At 44.0% G+C, this 23,174-nt stretch overlaps 2 protein-coding genes across 9 annotated transcripts in view; one reads left to right on the forward strand and one right to left on the reverse strand.

Moving 5' to 3' along the window:
- Positions 1-12,399, reverse strand: part of Snrk (SNF related kinase) — a 32,571-nt gene extending 20,172 nt beyond the window's left edge. The window contains exons 1-3 of the mRNA XM_077647294.1: positions 11,100-12,399; positions 10,400-10,541; positions 448-657 (exon numbers count right to left, since the gene is read on the reverse strand). Coding sequence (XP_077503420.1) covers positions 448-657; positions 10,400-10,541; positions 11,100-11,694 — 947 coding nt within the window. The 5' untranslated portion in view covers positions 11,695-12,399. The remainder of the gene's footprint in view (positions 1-447; positions 658-10,399; positions 10,542-11,099) is intronic.
- Positions 12,400-12,469: 70 nt separating this feature from the next.
- Ge-1 (Enhancer of mRNA-decapping protein 4 homolog Ge-1) overlaps positions 12,470-23,174 on the forward strand; it is an 89,249-nt gene continuing 78,544 nt past the window's right edge. For 4 of the 8 annotated variants that reach the window (XM_077647286.1, XM_077647288.1, XM_077647290.1 and 1 more), the window contains exons 1-2: positions 12,889-13,074; positions 19,946-20,099. In XM_077647286.1, coding sequence (XP_077503412.1) covers positions 12,984-13,074; positions 19,946-20,099 — 245 coding nt within the window. In that variant the 5' untranslated portion in view covers positions 12,889-12,983. Of the gene's footprint in view, positions 12,669-12,888; positions 13,075-19,945; positions 20,100-23,174 lie in introns of those variants that run through there. The other 4 variants (XM_077647289.1, XM_077647293.1, XM_077647287.1 and 1 more) reach the window with 4 other exon arrangements.

Consider the following 23,174-nt stretch of genomic DNA (forward strand, 5'->3'; position numbering starts at 1 on the left):
CATGGGCAGCTATATGTACCCTGGCAGGAGCGGGCACCAGCACTTTTGAAAGGCCCAGTTCGGCCCGATATCCGGGGTTGTACTTTTCAGAAGAAAAAAAAGAACGGTTGACTTACACGCGACAATATACGTAGTTCAGCCTGACATTTCCAAAATGCCTACCATGCCAACTGTCAACACAGAAAGGCTTGGCTAGCATATTATTGTGATGGTAACAACACTGGGCTGTTCGTAGCTTGGTTTTGGTTTTGTATCCGACTGCAACGCACATTGCATTTTGAGACGTTAGAATCGAGTGAATATAGTAATCCCTGAGATCTCTCGCATTACTGCCATCGGTGAGTGACAAGAGTAGTTCTGTTACTCACTCATTACAGGCACAATGCCCTGTAAGCATTATCCAAAACATTCTGGCTGCGGCAAGCAGCAGATGCAACTTCAGCTTACTCAAGAATGTCATCCTTGCTAGCAATGCAGCCGTTGACCATTTTCTGTATTATGTGTGAGTGGTCCTCCTCGGACAGATGTTCTCTGTGGATAAGGGGGAGGTGGTCGGCAGGCTGTGGAGCATCGCCAGCAGTAAGCCATGGGTCAGCAGCAATTTCCTCCAGGCTTGCACGTTTGTCCGGGTCACGGATAAGCATGCGAGCTATCATCCTGCAAATAATTATCGTAATTATTATCACTATAGGAAGTAATGCAATAAATCACTGGAGAATGGCAGGATGAGGCAATACTCAAAACCAGGGTAAAAAAATTCGACAGTGGCCCTAGGTGGCACATCAATATTTAGTTTGTCTTTGTACAGAAATAGAGCAATGTGACACTTTCATCTGCAAAGAGGGGTACACCATGGGCACCTTCAATGTTAATATAAATCAGAGCAAATCACCTACAACTACTCAAAAAATCTGCCCTAATATGAATCCCTGTCCCTGAGCTACTCATGCATGACAAATTTATTTTCCCATTTGATGTTCCCATGAGCACTGACACATTTAGGAGAGTATATGTAGACACTTTACCAGCTGCACTTTTCACTGTCAAGTTACTAAATTGTCTCACAAGACCATGAGCGCACCACATGAGGCAAAGGAATATGAGAATGCCCAACTGAACCACTCAAGATGAGGAATGATGCAACACCTTGCAACCAGATGCAACAAGCATTCCTCATGCATTTTCCCCATGTGCTGTACCTGTTACATGAATGCTTAACATGCAAATGGAGACTATGGCTACGTGCTTTTGTATACATTGTGATTCCAGCAAGGACCACAGGTTCCCAAAGAAGGCATATGGAAAGCAAGCCCGTGAGTGATGAATTTTACACTTTCCTGTAGCACTTGGAATTGTTTTTCGGCAGTAAAGAAACAAATTCAGCAACTTTGCCACTGAACATTATGCTTGGAAAATAGGTCTTTGGCCACGACACTTTTTGGCCAAAGATTGACTGGCTGAAACATGGTAACTAGCACTAAAAAACACAAGGGACAGCAAAAAGACACCGATGAGACACATGCTAGACATCAATTAAGTTTATTAGACACGTAGGTGAGGAAATTTTTCGGAAGAAACTCGGAAATTTTTTCCTTATACACGATAGCATGCAATCGCCGATAAGCAAAAAAACAAGGCCAAAATTCACAACACGTTGAAGTGTATGCTTTTTGCTAGGCAAGCTAATTCTTTTGTTGTGAGGGCTATTGACGGGGCGCTCATTTACTTGTTTCCTGCTTTTTTATTATAAATGCCTCAAATAGCTCTCTAAATGCTTGCCGAGCCGCTTCAGCACTCGAGTGCTGTGAAAAAAAGGTGTGCAAACTTCCTGTTCTTTTTTTCCTTCTTAGTGGCAATGGGCCGCCGAATGGCCACCTGCCATCAGAGCTGTGACAGTTGTCCGGTGCTTGCGCAATCTTTCGAAGCACTGGCCCATCTGGCCTATATAACACTTACCACAAGACCGTGGGATAAGATACACTACTCCAATGTTGCAGTTTACATACCGCTTGGCAGGCCAGTGCCTGAATGAAAGATTGCGGAAGCACCGGACAACTGTCACAGCTCTGGTGGCCCATTGCCGCAAGTACAGAACAAAGAAGGAAAAAAAGAAGAGGAAGTTTGCACACCTCCTTTTCATAGCACTCCAGTGCTGACATGGCTCGGCAAGCAGTTAGAGAGATATTTGAGGCACTTATATAAAAAAAAAGCAGGAAACAAGTGCATGAGCACTCCCGTCAATAGCCCTCACTACAAAAGAATCGGCTTACCTATCAAAAAGCATGCGCTTCAATGTGTCGTGAATTTCGGTTTTGTTTTTCCTGTGCATCGGCGATTGCGGCAATGCGGATGCGCATAGTTGCTCTTTCACCTACGTGTCTAATAAACTTAAGCTGGTGTCTAGCGCGTGTCCTGTTGGTATCTTTTCACTGTCCCTTGTGTTTTTTAGTACTAGTTACCACGTTTCTGCCAGTGAATCAAAAGCACCAACTAGCCCATCTTTCTTTTTTAATCGTTGGCCAAAGCTACCCTTGCACTGTAAAGCTTCATCATCATCATCACTTCTCATCAAATGTGTTAGATGTCTATGTGTTCTCAATGTCTGCGTCATAGTTTCAAAGCTTTCAAGGTTCACTTATTCTCTGAAATGACAGCAACAGTGAGGCTTTTGAATACTGTTGGTGCCATTTTCCAGTGCAAAGTGCAATATTAACTTGGTGCTCAAGGGTGTCGTTATTTTGGAGGTGTAAGGCATTGGTGGGGTGACAATGTGCCTATATATTATGTGTGTCTTCAAATAAAGGAACCAGTTGTCAGTAGCGCGTCATCCTGTCCACCTCTCTTGCGTCCGTTTATGTTGCGACTTCTTGCCAAAACCATGCACCAACAAGTTCTAATTCAAGCACTAGGATTACTGAAGCTATACATAGTGCAATTTGTCTGCTACTGTCCTGGGGTGCAGCCATTCAGCTGAGCACTACAAGGAGCAAACTAAAGCATAACATGTGGCTCTTCTGCCAAACTGTCATTCTGAAATCTGCAGGAAACAGCACCTCACACATCATACCAGCCCCTGACTATATTCCGTTTTATACGTAGCAGTCAATGCTACCAAAGCTAGCCCGCCTGTATGCGCAAGCTAAGTCCGCGCCCAAAAAATAGTTTTCCATAAAAATAGTTTGCCATACAACCAAAGTGAACACAGGCATAGTTCGTTGTGGCAAACCTCAAGTATCGTAACTGAAACCTCCTGTACTACATGTTACCTCTTGCCATATTTCAGCCTTGAGACTCACCTGAGCTTCAAGAAGTAAGAATCATATGTAGCAGTATGAAACACAGCTGGTAGGGCGAATCATTTTTACTCCATCCATTTTTACACAGCTCACAGCTTTGACTATGACTTGCAGTGCTACCATTTCATTTTATATTGCTCCTTGCTCTCCTTCAAACATTCACCGAAGCTTCGAGAAGAACAAATGATACGGACGCACCACTTCCGCAGCCTCTGCACTGTTGCCTGCTATGCTTGAAATGGAGTATATACCACAACGGAAACATCTGCCCTTTTACCATACAAAAGAGGGATTCAGCATGCCACAGAACCAAAGCATGTAACCTCAAGACCCTATTCCATGGCCACACAGAGATACTGCCTTCTTAAAGCCAATGCTGTAGTACAACTGCACTTGTAGTGCAACACTGTTGCCCCAAAAGGTAAGGTTGCCAGGACTTAGTACGTAGCCCTCAGACCTGTGAGTAGTTGTCAACAGCACTACATTTCAAGGGTTCTTCAGCTAACTTTGAGTTAAGAACATACTACTCTTTGGCATGCTGTGTGCACATATATTGCATCCGAACAAAAAGGAGCTCCAGGCAAATGTCATGAAATAAAGTGGGTATTCAAGACAAGCATTCAAAATATTTCTTCACAGTAAACTGCACTAAAAAATTGCGCAAAATTATTCAAAACACAGGAGAAGTACATGATGGCATTTAAGAAAAACAGGACGCAGATGCTTGCAAGATGTGAACAGCTTCTGAAAGCCACTTCAATACCTAGTATTCCAAGAATCTGTAAGAACTTAAGTGTATCTGGCTATAATGCCTAATCATCAGCTAAAGCAATCAAGAATAAGCTGTAGCATATGCTACTATCGCGAGAAACTACACTGCTTGAATATCAATATAATCCTGCAATGTGGCACTTGTAGAAACTTCTGACAATAACTGTAAGACGGCACAGGAGACTGATTTGCAAACTTTCAACTAAAAGTTTATTCTGGAGTATATTCTTATATACGCATTCTCTAGGCACGTATTCCAGGATAAATTTTTGGCTGCAGTTTGCGCATCTTTGTTGAGTCATCTTACCATTATGGTGTTTTGCTCAAGATCATTGCAATAACTAATTAGCTGAGTCTGAAACACCAATATCAATGCCTTGTTGGGGCATTACAAATTATACTGTGCCTTTTTACATAACAATAAAGGAGTATAGACACCAAATTATAGTTGTTTTCTCTCCTTTAGAATGATGCCCAGCACATCAGAAAGCATATACAGCCACATGGATTACATGAACATGCAGTAACTAATTCATAATTTAATTTATTTCTGTCATGGTGTTTCGGTTTCAACAGCCAAACGACGGCTGTAACGTGCAAGATACGTGCAGGTCACATGATGCATACACAAACTATGGCATGGTCGCTGCTTTCGTTGTTTTAATTCACATCAACTCTTACGCAAGCCTTCTTAAGTATTGGAATGACAAAAAATGAATAAGCAGCGATTATATCACAGTTTTTGCATGCCTCATGTGACCTTAAGGCGTTTTGTACGGCACAGCCGCCGTTCGGCTTTTGATACTGAAACGACAAGAAAAAAAATTCTGCTAGAACTGTTCGGCTGCCATAGGTGAATTCCACATTGTAACCCATGTATACCATTGTCTAGTGCATTACTCCAAAGAAAAACATGCATCCAAAAATTTGGTGTCGCTACTGTAACTAGGATAAACTAGTTGCATGAAGCAGAACAAGAAAAAGTTGCCAAGCTGAATGCCTGAACATTAAACAAATGGCTTTTCCTGATGTCATATCATTCAAACCTGGCAGTTTCTACAAGCCTAGCACCTTCTTTAACATCTGTGCAGGTACAGAATGGATTGCTTTTCCAGCATGGAGTCAACACGTGTTATGTTTTTCAGCAAAATTCTAAGAAATGGCAGCTTTGTTATGCACTGTTCAAGTATAAGGTATATGCTGCCTATAAAATTGTGTTTAAATGTAAGTTGCACTCAGTTCCTATACAAGACAATAAATTGCAATGGAAAAATGGATACGCAGGCCATGTGGCATACAGAATGCACCAGGGGATGAAAAACCATAGAAGTGCACCTGTGATCTCATATCTGATGGTCATATGACAAAAAAATGGCAAAAACTAGTTCAAATGAAAAGTATCCCCTGGCTATAGCTCAGGTATCAAAGAAGGCCCAAAATCAACACCTTTTCAAAGCAGGGTAGGCAACATAAAGCTTAACCAAAAGATCCTGGCTGAATTGACCTGCAACACACATGATAAGTGCCAAGTTATCAGGTTGTCAGAAAAGCTCGCACTGGTTGGAGGCTAGTGCTAACATGCACAGAACAAGTTTTAATACTCCTGTATTCAAAGGTTGTTTCGTATTTGGACGACAACACTCATCCATCTATTACGTACCTATATGAAGCATTTGTGTCATAATTTTACCAGAAGCTGTTCATAGTACACTATATTGTTCTGGTACACTTTACTGCAACAAAATACTTTGCGTGAACCAGAAAAAGTGGCACACCAATGGCGGAATGGGGTGGGCCCACGGTAATAATTCCAATCGCGGGTGGGTCTCATGCCATTATAGAATCAAAATGGTTGCTTTCGCATGCCTGATGAGAAAACGAACTTTGTATCTGATAATGATAACCAACTTTCTCTGATAATGATAACCAACTTTCAAGTGCATGTTCATGAACTTCAGTTTGCTCCAATGTTTCAGGGAAATCCCCCAAGGCGGAGTAGTCGTGTAATAAGGAAGTAAAGAAAACTGTCGACAATTCGGACTTCAAGGGAATAGAAAAAAACGTCCGAATTATCCGAAGGACTTATTATCAAATGGCCCCGCCCCAAACTGCCAAAAACTATTTGTGTGAAAGTAAAATTTATTTGGTCAAAACCTGGGTAATGGTCAACTCCTTTTAAGACAAAAACTTGGATCATTACATGGTATTCGTTTATGACCACTTCATAATTTGTTATGGAATTTTTCTCTCATAGCGTTTCGGTTTTGAACAGCTCTGTGATGTCAAAGTAGCATTTAGGTCATGTAAGGTATGCAAAAACCAATATCATCGCTGCTTCTTCATTCCAGCTGTTGAGGCAGGCTGGCTTTAGCATTGTAGCGAATTAAAACGACGAAGCAGCAACCATACTGTAGTTTTTTCATGCCTCGCGTGACCTATAGACAACTTTGATGTGTCAGGGCCACCGTTAGCAAAACTGAAACAGGGTGAGAGAGAAATTTGATAGAAAGCTCTTATCGGGCATAGGCAAATATCACGTGGTAATCCATGTATACTAATGCCTTGCACATCTTTAAAAAGAACAAAGCATGCGCCCAAAAATTAGGTGTCTATACTCCTTTAAAGGGGCCCCGAAACACATTTTCAGTGCATTGTTTTGACTATTGGTTGCATAGAATGAGTTATAGTGATGCTATTAGCATCGGTCGTACCGCGTATACTGTGGTTTTTAATATTTTAACTAGCTCACAAAAACAAATTCGTGGCGCTGACGGTGTCACCATACAGTGGCGGTTTTTAGCAGCAGATATGACATCACTTTGTGCGAGCTTGATGATTGGACAAAGAGTAAATATACTGCAAATTGGGTTAATAACTAGAGATACGTTTTGTCAAGTTTTTGTTTTATATTACATTAACAAAACCAGCTTGTTTGCCCTAGATAAAAGCACTGTAAATCAAGTAAAACAAAAACACGCCACCAGAGGCACTGGCTACTTTTTGCATCGAAGGACTTTGCGCCTCTGTAAACATCCTACGACCTAGCACTAAACACTTATGGCTACTCTCTATGTATCTGAGAGCGGCTTTGCGGAATCGATCCAATCGAGCCATTGCACTCTATAAGCGTTCGTTTCGGTCCCAAGGAAGGATGCGTTCATTTCACATTTAGCAGGTAGTGCGCATCGTCAGTTTGTGGAGAATCACCGGGCGGTGACGCTAGTTCCCGTCAACAGCGCTCGCTCCTTGCTCGCCGTGGCCAACCAGCGCGCTAGGAGCAACGGGCAATGGTTGGCAGTAAGCAGTAGCGGTACGCGCTATGCTAAATCTGTCTGCTATCTTGCGCAGGCTGTCACACCGTCGCAGTATCTCGCGCTCGAATTCGGATCCATAAGTAAGGGAACGTCACAGATCAGTGTTCCCTTCTGACGTGACGGTGAAGCATCGCTGGGTCAGCTGGGCGTTCACATGGTTGTTGTAACCATGGAAACGGCGCTGCCAGCCTTGGCATGAACGAGTTACAGAGAACAGGCAACCATGGAGTGCAAACTTCCGCCACATGCTAAGATAGGCTGTTTTGATTGGTTGCCCTGAGTGTCGTCATTGGGAGAGTGAAATGGGAATGGGAAGCTGCGCGAAAATCGAGTTGAGGGCAGCATTTTGTTTGCTTGTATTTTGAAATTTCTTCATTGAATAACTCCCGTTCCTATGCATCGATTCTCGTAATTCTTTCTGAATCAGCATCTGTGTGACAAAGAATCCATCTGCAGCATAACCGGCATCCGTTCAAGCGGTGTTTCACAGCCCCTTTAACCATAATAATCAGCAGTAAAAGAAATGTCGCAAGGTCCCTTTACGGGAGGGGTGATACCAGATTTTCAAGTTTTCTTTCTTCATTATTCTTTTAAAAGCAAACTGCGTAGACTAGGCTGTTAGCATGAAAAGTTGTGATTACCTTGGGCATTAGCGCCAGACTACCTTTAAAAATTTGTTTCATCAACATTCTTATTTCGGCTCCACTTCCAATGGTAATATGCCCAACTACGCCGAGTAGGAAGCAGGTCATCTGGACAACCAAGCTGGGTTAAACACACACCAGGTCACCAACGTGGGAGGACAAGCTTCATTCTCTAAATAAAGTTTACTCATTCATTCAGACATGCTACTATTTGATGACCAAGAATGATATAATATTGCTACAATGACAAGTTCAGAGGGTTCAACAATTTAATTTAAACACTTCTACGTCAAAATAAAATACCCTTTAGCTGCTTCTAGCAAACTTGACAAAAACAATGCTTGCAGTCATGGAACGTGTGTTCTGCAGCTACTACAACCACAACCATTTGTGTAGGAACAACAGTAGATCCTCAACATAAAAACATAGAAAAAGAAGTGTCAACACAAACAAATGCAAGCAAGCGACACAGACAAGCACTTAGTGTTTCTTTCTACAACATGCATGAACTAGCCAAGCAAAAAGTTCTACAAAAACACAGCTACAATGCCCTAATGCTAGTGTTTCATATAATAAGGCACTGAATATTATTAGGGATACTCTTATTGGCTAAGCAGTTGGCAAACAGTGAGCCTGCACAGAAATGCATGCATACAATAATTTCATAGTTTGAGCAATCCTTTAAAACTAGGCGCTTTTTTGTTTTAGTTTCTGCATTGGAGTCATTTAAAAACTTGAGATGATTTCATGGCTGGCCACAGTGTGCATATTCTTACACTTTCCAAGAAATTCTGTCTTTCACTCAAATGTTTACAAGCACACACACACATAAAAAGAAAAACTGCAGCGCATCCAGGACCTTTCAGTACTAGATAACAAAACTGCTTCATAAGAGATGTGATACTGATCCTAGTTTTTACAGTACGATAGCAGCAAATTTTTTTTTTTTTTCCCAAAGCCAATGCATGCCTTGTGGATTGATACACTCTGCCTGCATTTGCATGTGCAATAACATCATTTCAAGTAAGCACATAAATGTGCATGGGCATCACATAGAGCTGTGCAGTGTAAACACTAGGCAAGCTGCCCAGATGCTGCATGCCCTTGTAGAGATCACCCGTGACACTAATCCAGCATGCATTTGCCCTTTTGAATCGTCTTATGTATTCCACCATTCGTAAACAAAATTTTCCAGAAAGGGTTTGTTTCTCTGGGGAAGTACTTCTGTTGTGCTTCATCAAGTTATAGTTGGGAATGATTGGCTCTGAAGGTGCATATGTGCTTTCTAAAAGATAAATGCTTTGGAATTCTCAGATAAGATGAAAAACTATGAGTTTTTGGTGGCACACGTGAAGCAATGGATGATGATAATTATAAAACAGGTCTCTCTTCAAACAGTCACTAACACTACAGTGCTTCACTCAAGTTGAAACAGGGACAAATGTGCAACCAAAGCACTTTTGCTACACCTGATATGCCGAAAAGTATTTACTGTGTTTCAAATAACCAGTGGCTAGTTACCGCATATGGGATTAACACTGGTGGCATGGAGACAACACCAAGAAATTCACAGAGCCATTTAATATACTGTATTAAGGATGCACTGCAACTTATCAAAAGCATTTTATACCTCAACGAAAATCAGGAAACATGTTAGCAAATGTCTGCTCAGAGTTTCACTCAGTGGCAGCTAGATCCAGCAAAGCAAGACTGGATGATTTCAATGACATATGCGGAGCCTCCTAAGTTAAAAAAGCAATTCATACATTACCAGGTTGGACCCATGAATATGTACAGTCACTCATAACTGTCTCAATGCAATAAAAACACCTAAGGGGGAAGATAAACATTTGTGTAGTTTCCTTGTAGGATGCGAGATCACATCCTGCAAAGAAACTACTCATGTGTCAATGTTCTTAACAAGAAACTACAGGGCACAGCAGCACTTTCCTAATCTTGGTTTCACTACAGCAAATGTGCAGGCTCTATTAAGGCACTGCGTTATCAAGAAGCTATACAGACAAAGCTTGAATGAAAAGCAGCAAATACGTGCAAATAATGGCATTTACAACGCCTTTCTCAAAGAGCTGTACCTATCTAGAATGGGCACAGCTGTTTGCACAGTTCATCCATCTCAGTTGAAGATGGAGCCTCCAAGAACTCCTTTGAGCACATGAGGACGAGAAGTAGTTTTCAACTTATTGTTGTTATGCAGTTGGTGCATATTCTTTAGAAGGTAAAAGAGCACAATTCCAAACAAGGACAAGGTAGAAGACAAGACAGAGGTGCCATGCTGTCTTTTACTTTGTTCTTTTGCACTCTAACTTTTGATGACACTATAGGCCCAAGAAAAGTAAGCAAAAGAAACCCTTGCCTTTTGCAGTCCTCGGACACATAGGGGGGGATAGTGTACTTGCAGTCCATTATCATGGTGAGTGTCTCGCTGTCATTGGCCTCTTGAAATGGAGCATGGCCACAAACCAGCATGTACAGGATCACCCCAAGGCTCCAAACATCTGTCAATAAGAAGAAATAAGTGCAAAACACTACAAACACCACCTTGAATTAAAATAAACTAGGAATCACATCCTAGCTGCATACTAAGCAGTAGTGGTGGGCACTGCCCAAGTGCTAAATAGGGCATGCATGCACATCCTTTGGCAGGCCGAAACAAAACGTTTAATGTTCGCATTTATGCAGCGTCGGCGGGGCACAGCAGATGCGCTGCTGATCTTACGCGCTCTTTGGGGGCACACCGCTCACAGCCACCTCGCCTGAGGTGCAACAGGGCAACAACATGCAGCCGGAGTTCGCATCAGCAGTGTCTTAAGTGCTGCTTGGTAGCTCACTGAAACAAGTTCTGCAAGACATCACCGACTGAATGTAGGAAGCGAGTAAAAGCCTACATTGAGCGGTGATATGTGCATGCGTCATGTAAATGGATTTCAAGGCAGCATTTAATCTTCTGCGGCAAGGGAACGCGAAGCGTGTGCAGTTCCCTGCAACCCTGAGAAAGAATTGAACCAAGCCGCTGATTTCATTGAAACCGATCACAGAGGTGCGGCCGCGCTCACCGACTTTGGGCGCGTCGTACGAATCGCCCAGAAGGATTTCGGGTGCCGAGTAGGCCAGAGAACCGCAAGAAGTCTCCAGTTTCTGGCCTGGGCAAAACTTGTTGCTGAAACCGAAATCCGTCAGCTTGACCATCTCCAGTTTTTCAAAGAAGACCACGTTCTCCGGCTTTAGGTCGCGGTGCACAACGTGCAACTTGTGGCAGTACCAGATAGCATGCACGATCTGCCGAAAGTACTTTCGGGCCGCCTGCTCGCTGACGCCCCGGTCGTGCTTCATGATGTAATCGTACATGTCTCCCCCGTCGCCGTACTCGAGCACAAGGTAGAGTTTTGTCTGTGTGTCGATGACTTCGTACAGCCGAACAACATTTGGGTGCTGCACCAGCTTCATGCAGCGGACCTCCTGGAACAAGTGGGCTCTCGAAACGTCGTCTAGCTTGGTCTTGTCGATCACCTTCACGGCCACTTGCTCACCCGTAAAGACGTGCCGAGCAAGCTTCACCACCGCAAAATGGCCCCGGCCGAGTGTGTCGCCGAGATCGTAGAGGCCCGCGATCTTCGGGTCGTACTGCTGCTGATGTTTAGGCCTGTTCATTATTTGGCCCGCTGCCGCTCCCACCGGGAGCCCCGCTGTGACGCAGATTAAACGTGTCGTCCACAGGCGAAGACGTCTTCTTGGAGAGAAATAAAAAAAACTAAAGTGGTTACTGGACCGACCAACAGTCAACAGACGTAGCGGCGCCTACTGCGCAGACATTTGCGCACGCCGCGGTTTTACTTTTTATAGTTTGCTTCGCACTTTTTCCATTTTTCCTTCTGCGGCGATTTTGGCGTTTGCGCGGCGTTGTCGCGTTGCTGGCGGTGTATCATTACTGAGCATTATTTTCTGATTGGCAGTGCAAAGGCAGGATGAAATAGCTCTTTGAAATTAACGGCATATAAGGTATAATTGAACCGCGTTTTATTACCACATCTACATATATATGCCATAGGCAGATCCGCCAAAAACAGACTTATTGAGGTGCGGCCTATCCACCTAGCAGCCACCCATCAATTTTCGCACTGATTGCGACGCACATGACACACATTCCTTCCGCCTCATTTGTGAAGGCATAAAAGGTGCCCTCGAAGCCTTTAACCTTCATGCCATGCTCGGAGACGTCAATCTAAGAACACGGACGTTCTTTCTCTTGCATTTCGATTCTATCAAAATGTGGCTACCGCGGGGGCCTGCGGACTCGAGCCGAGCAGCCCGCTTAACCAGCCACCGCAGCGAGTGCGCTACCTCGGACCAAAAAATGCACTGTCACATCTGTTTAGGATGCCGGCGCAGAAACAGTCGCCCGCTTTCTCATTGGTTCGTTTGTTGCGCACCATTCAGCGAGCGCTCCCAAGATGAGATTACTTATCGTCTTTTGAATGCGCCCTCATTTCTCCGCTTCAGTGTAAACTGCGCCGTTTGCAAGCAAATTACAACTTCTCGCCGCGTGTGTGTCTCGCAATCAACAGTCCCATGAAATTGACGGCTGCCATGCTCGTGTAGGATGCAGAGAAGCCCTTACCCCTATTGTAAGTTTCCTAAATGACTTGGTAAGCGAGCATATGCAAGAACAAAAAAGATTTGTGCAACTCATGGAGGAAATTTTCTTTCCTCCATGCTGTAACTCATGCCTCAGGATCTATGTCCTCAAATGCAAGCTCCGCCATGAAATGCATGGCTCCGCAAAACAGATATGAATTCAGCTGTCACTAGCGCAACCTTTCGGCAGTACTCATTTCATTGTGTCTCGGTCGTGTCTATGCTGCGTTGTGAGGCATGCGTGCGAGCGGAGTTTGCGTCTCGTCGTCGTTGCGTGCGGTTCGCTAGAAGGCCGAGTCGTCAAAATGAGTTCTCATGAAGGCTCCATCGACGCAAACGAGGCCACAAGGCTTCTAAAAGATATTCTTCACTTGGGGAAATCGCCGTCTGCTCCTTGTAAGTTTCAAATTAGAATTGTTAGGCCTAAGCCCGATTTGACAACTAGCGTTCCTAAAGCTAACATGTATCTCATGGTTACGCGTTGCTGTATTCCTTTTTACGTGTACGCCCAAACGTGCTATGCAAATTATTGGCTGTTGGCAGCTCTAATAGAAAACACTATATTTTTGTCATTTCACTGGAGCAGTGCGCCATCGGCATGCATAGAGTATGAACGCGCGGAGTTGTTCTTCAGTGTCTTTGTTTCGCGGTTTCATCGTTGTTTCACGGCGTCATTTTTGTCCCAAAACGTGGAACACCGAGTGAAAGCTTCAGACAAAAGATGTTTCAAGTAACTAGGCGCTGTCAGATGCTTTGATAAAGGTTTGCTTCCATTTATTTTTGCGTCTTAGTGCTATGATTGCACGCTGCGTTCCTATGATTGCTCGCTGCGTTCCTTTGCTCGTGTAGCAAACTTTGGCGCCAATCGTTCGTTCCTTAGAGGGGTGGTCGGCATTGTTTAACTAAGAATGTTTTGATACGTGCAGCTGACAGTTTATATATTACGAATAGCTGTAAGGCGCAGTCGGCGCCATTTCGGCGTTCATCGCTGTGTCTGTTGAAAGGCTGCAGCTCTATTCGAGGATCACTCACCGGTGATCGAAATTGTCGTGATGAGTGGTAGGTAGCAAAATATTCTTGTGCGGGCTTTTTGTTCGTTTCTTTGCAGTGAAGAAAAGTTCCTCGTTGCGTTTTTGCCGCGTTTAAAGCCTTGAAACAGTTCGTTGCATGCCATGGGAACGTGCCGCGTTCCAAACCTTCGAACCATTCGTCGCATACCATGTGAGGCTTCAGATCGGTATGGTTTAATGTTTTAAGACATGCTGCTGACAATTCATTTCTTTAAATAAGTCTGATACTCAGTTAGCGTGCTTTCCTTTGCCATGACAGGTGATGTTCTGAAACTTACTTTCATTGCTTTGGGAAGAGGCTGCCAAATTAGCTGTAGGAACTAGCTAAAGGCTGACTCGACAGCGCTGTGGACTGTGTTTATGTGGTTATCCACTGTTATGATGAACACGCGACTGTGTTTTCGCGCCGTGCTGTTCGGAATGCCTGCGTCTCCGTCCCGGCCGCGCTTAAAGGAAAGTGGCAGGCGACGCGAAGAACCGCGTCGCCTGCCACTTTGCTCCGATGCGCGGCCGTGTCGAGCGCCAACTCACTTGCATGTTTACCCTGAGAGTGGATCACCCTGTAGCCATCTGGAACTTATCTGCGCAGGTATCTTTACATACATAAATGTATAGTTTTGGGCAGATGAAGTGCATCTTTATGCAGTGCTCATCGCTCGTTTATCTGGTGTGCATCATCACTTACTGGCCATTATACTGTGCACAATAGCACTCAGAACTTTGCTTGTTTAGGTGTTGTCAGCTTAGGCATCATTACGGACAGTTCGGTAGGCTATGTTATGGTATATGTTTAACGTCCTGAAGTGGCAGATAGCTTTGAGAAATGCTCTTTTGGAGGACTCCGGATTAATTTCAACCCCTTGGGGTTCTTTAACATGCATTAACGTCACACAACACGTGTGCATTATATCATTTTGCCTCAGTAGAAATGCAGTCGCGGCGACCTAGATTCGATCCCACATCCTTGGGCTCATCAGCTGAACGTCATAGCCATTAAGGCACCCCGGCTGGGTGATTGCCAATTGTTCATTGAGTGGCATGAAAGATTATGGAAAGTTGTCTGAATGCTGTTTGCTGGATGAATTGGAAGTTTTAAAAAACGACACACAGTGTCAGATTTTTTAAAGGACATATTTTCGGCCTAGGCATTTAGATGTGAAACATTTTTGTCGGGCAGATTGCATTTGGTAGGTACTCGCTGTTATAGCACAAGCCAGCGCATAACACAGGATGTGATAGAAACAAGTCTCAGTGCCACTGTATCTGTCTGCGCTACCTTCGTCATTTATAGTAGCTTACCAGTATCCTTCTAGAGTAAAGTACTGCAGCTGTATCTTGTCGGTACTCATCTGTGGAGCAAAAATTTGAACGTAGCGAAAAGACCTGAAATCAAATTTAGCACATCACAACGAAGTATGAAAAGCAAAATGATGCAGGTAATTTTAGAGATAGGAAGAGAGCAGAGTCGGTTAGGGAACAAACGCGTGTTAGTGATATCCTAGCTGAGATAAAGAAGGGGAAATGGGAAGGGCACATAATGCAGATAACTTATGATCACTTAGGCACGGCCGGTCCCGAAGGGGTCGCGCGCGCTCCTTCATGCGGGCTTTGCATTCGCCTTGGAAGCGATGCGAGCTTTTCTCCGGGAGTTACGCCGCCTGCTGCCTCTAGCGGCTCGACGACCCTACCGCTGGCCCCATGCTTGTGTCTGCGGCAACATGCTGTAGCCCGCTGGTTCATAGCGAGCGTGGTACCGAAATCAAAGAAAACAAAATGCAGATGCTTAAGCTGAGTATCTTCAACAGAGTCCACATCTGCACAGATTCTTCATCGGAAACTTGGCTTGATGAAAACATTTAAAATAAGGAATCACTCTCCAATTCCTTAGGCTATGTCGAGCATTTGTGGTTTTAAATCCAGAAGGAAAAACACTGATCACTTTCTCCCGTATGTCTCATGGTCCGTGATTAAATGACAAGTTAATGCTAAGGGGAAGGTAATGAAAACTCTGAGAACGAAAGTTATGCGCTCAAAGCGAAAAAGAACAGGTTGCTGTCATCTCTACAGGTGAATGTAGCCGCCCAGCGATTGTATATTCTCATCAGTAATGTTTGGGATCCGATAGGTGCTGACTCACAAATCGGCTTGAAGACAACTGCCAAACAAACTGAAATTTGAATGGGCCATTTTGTGGCCTCTATATTCATGATCAAATTGTTTGAATATTTTCTTCTCACTACATTAATCAATTTTGAAAGGTATTGTCAGCAACAATTGAAACGCGCACAGCAAAATAAAAAGACCTTAGCTCTGGGAAGCGTAATACTATATAAGTAAGGTGATATGAATTCGAAGGCACAAAGGCTGTCCTTTAGATGTGTTAATCAACCTCGCTTGTATTTCCTCTCCAGGGGGCCGTTATTTTGGTGTTTCTATGTTGGCGTTTAAGCTCTGTTTGTGCTTCATTTATTCGTGCAAGTACATGTAATACCCCTGTCGCACGGGCACCGCAAAGGCCTTTGAGAATTGGGTCCTTATATCTGAAGGCGTAAGGTGTGCAGCTACACGGCACAAATGTTGCACCTTTGCCGCGAAGGGCCTTGTAGGCGAAGGCGCCCGTCCAAGACCTTTGGAGCCCAAAGGCGTGGCCTTTGAGAACCTGCCATTGCAGTGCCATCCGTCAAAAAGTAAAAGCAATGAAAAAAAAGTAGATGAAGCCAACAGTGTTTGAAAACATCGTTTAAAAATGCAAAAGGAGTGTCCGGCTTTGCTTTTTGCGCGGTGTTTATATTTTATGCCCAGATTTTAAGACAGTAAAGTGTTGCAGCAACGAGTGCCCCTGGTGGCAAAGGCAATACGCAAAACCTGCTGCTACTGATGAGAGCAGCTGTTGCAGTTCTTTCAAGTAAGCAATTAGAATGAAAAAAATGGTCTGAGCTCAACGAATGAACAGAATCCCCCACTTTAATTTTAAAGCACTCACTTCAGCCGGCTCGAGCAGAGCAACGGGTGCAAGCTTCGACGACTCTCACTTTTGGGCTGCACCGTGTAGCAGCGTCTAGGCTCATTTAAGCTCTCACTCCTTTGCTGAAAAAAGGTGCCTTTCCTGGAAAGGCCTTCGAGGAATGCCATGTGACAGGGTTATAAGGCATTTATATTTTTTGCTCTTAAACTTGAAGGCTACTGCTCATCCGTCGCACATGGCAGTGAGAAAATTTTGCTCGACAGAACTGCAAGAACGTTTGATGAATCACATAATGCCCAGCATTAAATGTCACCACAAATATTACATTGTCAAACTAGATAATTGTGCGCCATTGTGAGCCTAATAACGCTGCTATTGAGCTAATACCCCGGTCGCATGGCATTGCTTGGAGGCCTTTCCAGTAAAGGCAAGTGTTTTCAGCAAAGTAGCGAAACTCAAAGGAGCAGCGACGCAGCTACATGGTGCAGCCCAAAGGTGAAACAGTCGTTGAGGTTTATCACCCGCTGCTGTGCATGAGGTGGCTGAAGTGAGTGTTTTAAAATTAAATTTGGGTATTCTGTTCATTCGTAAAGCTTAAGACAGTTCTTTTATTCTTACTGCTTCCTTTAAATAACTGCAACATCAGCAGCAGCAGGTATTGTGTATTGCCTTGAAATTTTAGTGTCCTGAAATCGGGGCGTAATGTATAAACGCCCGTATAGAAAGCAAAACCAGACAAATCTTTTGTATTTGTTAAAGATGTTTTCATACATTGTTAACTGCAGGTATTTTTTTTCTTTGCTTTTACTTTTTGACGATGGGCAGCTTTGCGGTCGCAGGTTCTCGAAGGCTGCACTTTTGGGCTCAATAGGTCTCGGACAGGTGCCTTTGCCTCCAAGGCCCTTAGCGGGAAAGGCGCAGCATTTGTGCCATGTAGCTGCACTCCTTATGCCTAAGGACCTGATTCTCAAAGGCCTTTGCAGTGCCTGTGTGGCAGGGGTATTAGTGCTCTCTCTACCGTGCAAGCCCATTGTTTCTGGCAAGTAAAATTAAGAGAAGAACATGAGCATCATATGTGACGCGTCAGTCTGTGGGGTGCAATATAATAGCTCTGACTATCATATATGCTTAAATATCTGACTTCCTCCTTGCAACAATGTTTGCTTGGCGAGTAGTGATGTTGATACCTGTATGAATGTGAATACAATCCATTTATTTTGTAACGGTGAATTAATATGAAAGGTTTGATTTCCAGTACATGTTTTGCAAATATACTGGACTTATGCATTGCATAAGACTGAAGTCACTGTCCAGTAATTACAAGGCTAAAATCATCTTCATTCTCTCAAACCTCCTTGATCAAGCCTAACCTCACTCATGAGCAATCTTTTGCAGTTTCTTTGTTGCGACTAATTCGTAGCTTGCACTTCACCGCGATAAAAATAATTGCAGCAGCTCCTCCTATCACACAGCCAAATTTAGTGTCATTTTCAAAGAGTGATGCTCGCAATTAGTCATTTGCTCGGCATCACCCGATTAACTTCACTGACATTGGCTGCAAAAGCAGTAGCCTCGTCGTGAGTTTGACGGACTTACTCCACTCAGCTTAAACAGTCTGTATACTGTACATGTGAACAATCAGCATTCTTGTGTGGTTAAAATTCTTGTACAATGTAGGCATGACCTTACTTTAGGAGAAATAGCTCAGAGCAGTGCCTGCTTCGTCTAGCCATAGTAGATGTGCGTTCACTATCTGTGAAACACCTGCTGGGCAGTACGTTGTCAGCGCTGCATTTAGTCCGCTTAATCCTCGGCTCAAGGACTCTAGCTAACCAGACTGGGTCTCCTTTCTTCAGGCAGGTCAGCGCCAAGGGCATGAGCTTAGGCTTAAAACATGATAGCACAGTACCTAATATATATTGTCCCATAGTTCGTGATGTCTTTTCCGAAAAAAATGCCTGCCATCAAAGTCAGGCGCAGCGGCTTCGCCTTACAAAAATAGAAGGGAGAGCGCATACGTAGTAGGTTGCTGGGAAAAAAAAATTAGCAGTGGTTGAACACTGTTAAACGAAGTTTGTCGAGGGACAACTCAGTTTTGCTTTGTTTGTCACAGGATGAGACCATTGGTTTGCAGAGATTTTGCTTTTTTCTTCGTAGGTAGATTCTTGCTGTATGTGTTGCCGAGCTTGCTGCTGTTCGCACCATTCAGCTTGGGTGCGGCAGTTTTCGTGAGCCTGCTGTGTGGGCACCAGCACCATTTATTGGGAGGCACTGTTCGCTGTGGCAGATGCGCCATTGGCCACACAATTTTCTTGTTCCTTTGTGTGTGCACTGGGCGCCCAGAGTGGGAATTTTCTTGCTTTTTCGTTCTGGCGCCGTTCTCCCTAAGCGGGTGCCTGGGCTTGGCTGAGGTGAAATTGACAGAATCAGCCGCTCTGTGGGTTTATACATCAGGAATAGAGCTCTCTGTCTAACAGTGCATTCCAAATGGCATTTTCCTCAAGTGTAGCACCATGTCACCACAGTGACACCTCACGAGGCGAAATGCAGCAGCTGGATGTGTGACGTAAATTCGCCTGTCTGACACGTATCATATATATTTGTGTATAAGCTGCACTTTTTTTCATCAAATTTTCTCAGCTGTTGTTATACGCGAATAAGGCACATAGCTACACATTAACAGTCTATGGTGCCACTTTGACTACTGTGTCAGATAATAAAAAAGCTGGCGACAGATGCAAACATTTTATTTCACCATTCATCTCCGCATTCGCGCTAATCACTGTCGGACGAGCTCAGCTCATCGGCACTCTCACCACTGTCGGACAAGCTTGCCTCATTTCCATGCTCCCAAAGGGGTCGGTTTTGCGAGTGAGGTGCCAAGTAGCATGAACCATGTAGCCTTTGCAGTGTCTGAAAGGTCACAGACCTTGGGGAAGAGGGCAGAACTAAAGATGCTGCCACTCTTGTATTCCTTTAAAAATTTAGTGCTTTCAATATATTCCCAACTGAGATTTTAGCTGAATTTGCAAAATATTGAGTGGGCTAAAAGTAAGTTGTTCGCAGTAAAAAAAATTGTAAAGCATTCCTAATTTATTATGCATGTTTTCCAGTGTAAGAATCTGTTTTTTTTTTTGCTTCACATTATTCCAGACAATAGTGAACAACTATTGCAGTCTTTTTTGGGGGGATCTGCATGCTACTCACAAGTTTCATTCGTGGTGTCATGCAGCAGAGGGAGTGGAAGCCAATGGTGGCTTGGATGAAGCTGCTGGAGGTGGCGGTGATCCCACAGATGGAATGGCAGCTGGGGGAAACCTTCTGGAGTCCATCTTTCGTTCCTCACAGGAGAATCAGCAGGAAATTCAGCAGTCCCAGCAGCAGATGTAAGATAATCTAATATGCCCATTTTTGTGTGCAAGTTTTCAGAATTGCAAGTGGTTCATAAATTGTATAATGATGCCTCAGTCTTTAACATCTTTGTGAAACCTTAACTTTTTAGTGGGGAAGGGGGGGGGGTATGTTAAGCAATGTTGACCAAAACATGATTTTTTGATTTTGCACTTCAAAAATGCCAGGATTCCTAAAGAACATGCCCTTCAAACAGCGTGCCCGTATGAGCAGTGGAAGGTATTTTAAAGTGGTTCCAACCACACCTATTCACTGTTTAAATGGAGCATGACTTGAGGTAGGATGTGTTTGCATGGTTTCCTCTGTTTCGAAATAAAGAAAAGATCTCCTTAAGTGCGTCTTGCTTTTATCACCTGGGCAAATCTACTTGGAAGAGTTGATGCTATGTTTAAATTGTTCTATTTTTGGTGCACTGATGATGTTTTTAGTGTTGAACTGCCATCAGTTGTTTTGCTGGTCGTGTAGCCTAGTTTTTGTAGTTTACAAAACATGACGGCTTCTTGGTGCTTTCTAAATACAGTAATTCTTAATCTCGGTGATATGAACATGGTTGATACGGGTTCGTAAAATTCCCTGGCCGGAGTGCATTGTGCACAATGTGCGGAATTCTGGATGTTCCGAACTACGGTATATACTCGTGTAATGAACCCACTCCCATAATGAACCCTCCCCCCACTTTTGTCGTCCAAAATTTACTTTTTTTTAGCTTTTAGCTTTTTCCTCAGTAGCTGGTACCTCAGTTCACATTGTCCTAGCCCAGACCTTGGCAGCGCGCCAAGATGCTGCCGGCCCATAACATTGCTGCTTGGTTATCTTTTGAGGAGAGCTCGTGCCAGATGGGAGGGCTGGGGCGGCGCACTGAGGGAACTTGGCAGACCGCCAAGACGTGTACTCTAAGCTAAGGCTTAAACATTCGCATTACACATTCGTAAGCATCCCATGTGTTTTTTAACCTCACGTAAAAAACGCTCACCTGACCTTCAGGGCCAATGTTCAGCATGTTTGCATTATCTGGCCGTGATTGGCCCGCACCCCCAGCTACCACAAAATTGCCGGATCACGTCAGAGTGAACGATGCTAAACCCCAGCGGCTTGAAGGTGTCTGACCGCTTGCATTTGTTATGACGGAAGGATGGGCAGAGGTATGATATGGAATTTTCTCTCTTCCAAAAAAATCTGTCGAAACCTTTTTTCCCGCATAATGAACCCTCCCCCCAAATTGATTTCAACTTTTCTGGAAAAAAAAGTGGGTTCATTACGCGAGTATATACGGTATCTCCCGCACCACTTTGGATGATACGTAAGCACAACCCGCGACCGCACTCTTGAGCACTAAGCGCTGCCCATACATCACCAACGTCGTGATTGGTAATTGTGCTGTACACATCGCGAGCAGGGGTCAGCGGTATATGGCCCGCACATTGCCGACTTGGCAATCGCCAGTTGCGCTCTATGCACTGTGAGTAGCTTGCTATGGCCGCACGGCCGTTAATATAGCCGTTAGCCATAAACAGATCTGCGTGAATGCATTTCTATGTTTCTGCATATGAATTTTGTTAGTTTCGATGATGCAAAGCTTTGAATGGTACGAATTTTTTCACAACCCCGTGCGATTCATATCACTGATATTCTACTGTGCGTTGCAGAGAGCGTGGTACGTCATTTCTCTTCTAATCTGCGGTGGGCACGTGACCAAGCTCTGAAAACTAAACTATGTGGCCAGACTCTTTTAGCCTACTGATGGGTGCCTTCCAATCATCAACACCGTGTGCTTGCCGTTGCACGCACATCAGAGGGGGTGCAGGAGACAATGTAATATGCAGTTTAGTCCCGAGGACGAGTGTTTAAATTATCACTTGTTGAGCCGGTCATACCTTGACACCGCCACTTTGGGAGCTCGTCCAAATGACCCAATGCCAGCTCAAGGGCGTCCAAATATACGAGCTTCCAACGCCATCAACTTACATGTGTGTTTGGCGGGACTTCAGCGGCAGTCCGAGTTATCTGAATTTCTGAATTAGCGTTATCTAAATAACGAGTGTTTGTTGTAGTAAACCCATCATACTCCAGTAGAACCTAATTGTTACGTTTCCGGGTGCTGCGTTTTCCCAGCTGCTATGTTTTCGTGAGCCGGTCCCACCCAAGCTCCCATATGAACCCATGCAATGTGAAGTCTGCTCTTACGTCGTAACTGAGGCACCTTTGTTGAACAGGCAGGCTCTGAGTCATGTTTTGTCATCAAGATTTTCCTTGTCACCTACAGTTTAAAAACACAATTTCATGATTTTAATAGAGGATTGTATAGGTTTGAAGTGATTGCAACGAAAACAATGCAGAAGTGTGTGCATTCGTACCCAAACTTTGCTCGCTCCGTGCGCCCTTCCTCTTCACTGCTCAGGCTGAGAGACCGCAGGGCATTTAGGACATTCTGTACATGCGAATGGTCGTGGAGCCACTAAGCTTGCCAGATTCCTGAGAAGCATGCTGCCCCTACTAGGAGTAAAAAAAAAAAGGCAAATAACGATGTACATTTTTTTTGTGTGCTTCCTGTCTGATATGCTTCTTGGCTGGTACATTTTTTTTGTTGTTGTGGTTCCGTGAAAAAACAACAGTGGGGTTCTACTATCGAAGGTTTGCTGTCGTTCGTAGTGAATCAGATATAGTGGGACGAATATCATTCACACCTGATGATTATGGTAAGAGATAAAGATACAAGATATGAAGTGTGCATGCAAAACGTGAAATTTTAATGTAATTTTAAATATTGTAGTGCCATTTTCAGTTTCAAATCATTGCTTCAGTTGCACCTATCCATCATTATTCGAGCGCAAATCTGACAAATGTCAACAATCAACATGGCTGAGCACAATAGCAATGCAAAGCATGCAGCATGACGCTTGGTTGGGGCTGACATTCGCGAGATGTAGACCTCTGCTTAGCAAGCATGAGCCATTAGGATGTGTTTAATACAGTAGAACCTCGTCGTTATGCTTTTCATGTGGCTGTGGAAAAAAAAACAAAACATACACCATCAGGGAAATGTAGTAGCC

The sequence above is a fragment of the Amblyomma americanum genome, chromosome 1, assembly GCF_052857255.1.
Source record: "Amblyomma americanum isolate KBUSLIRL-KWMA chromosome 1, ASM5285725v1, whole genome shotgun sequence".
Taxonomy (NCBI): Eukaryota; Metazoa; Arthropoda; class Arachnida; order Ixodida; family Ixodidae; genus Amblyomma; species Amblyomma americanum.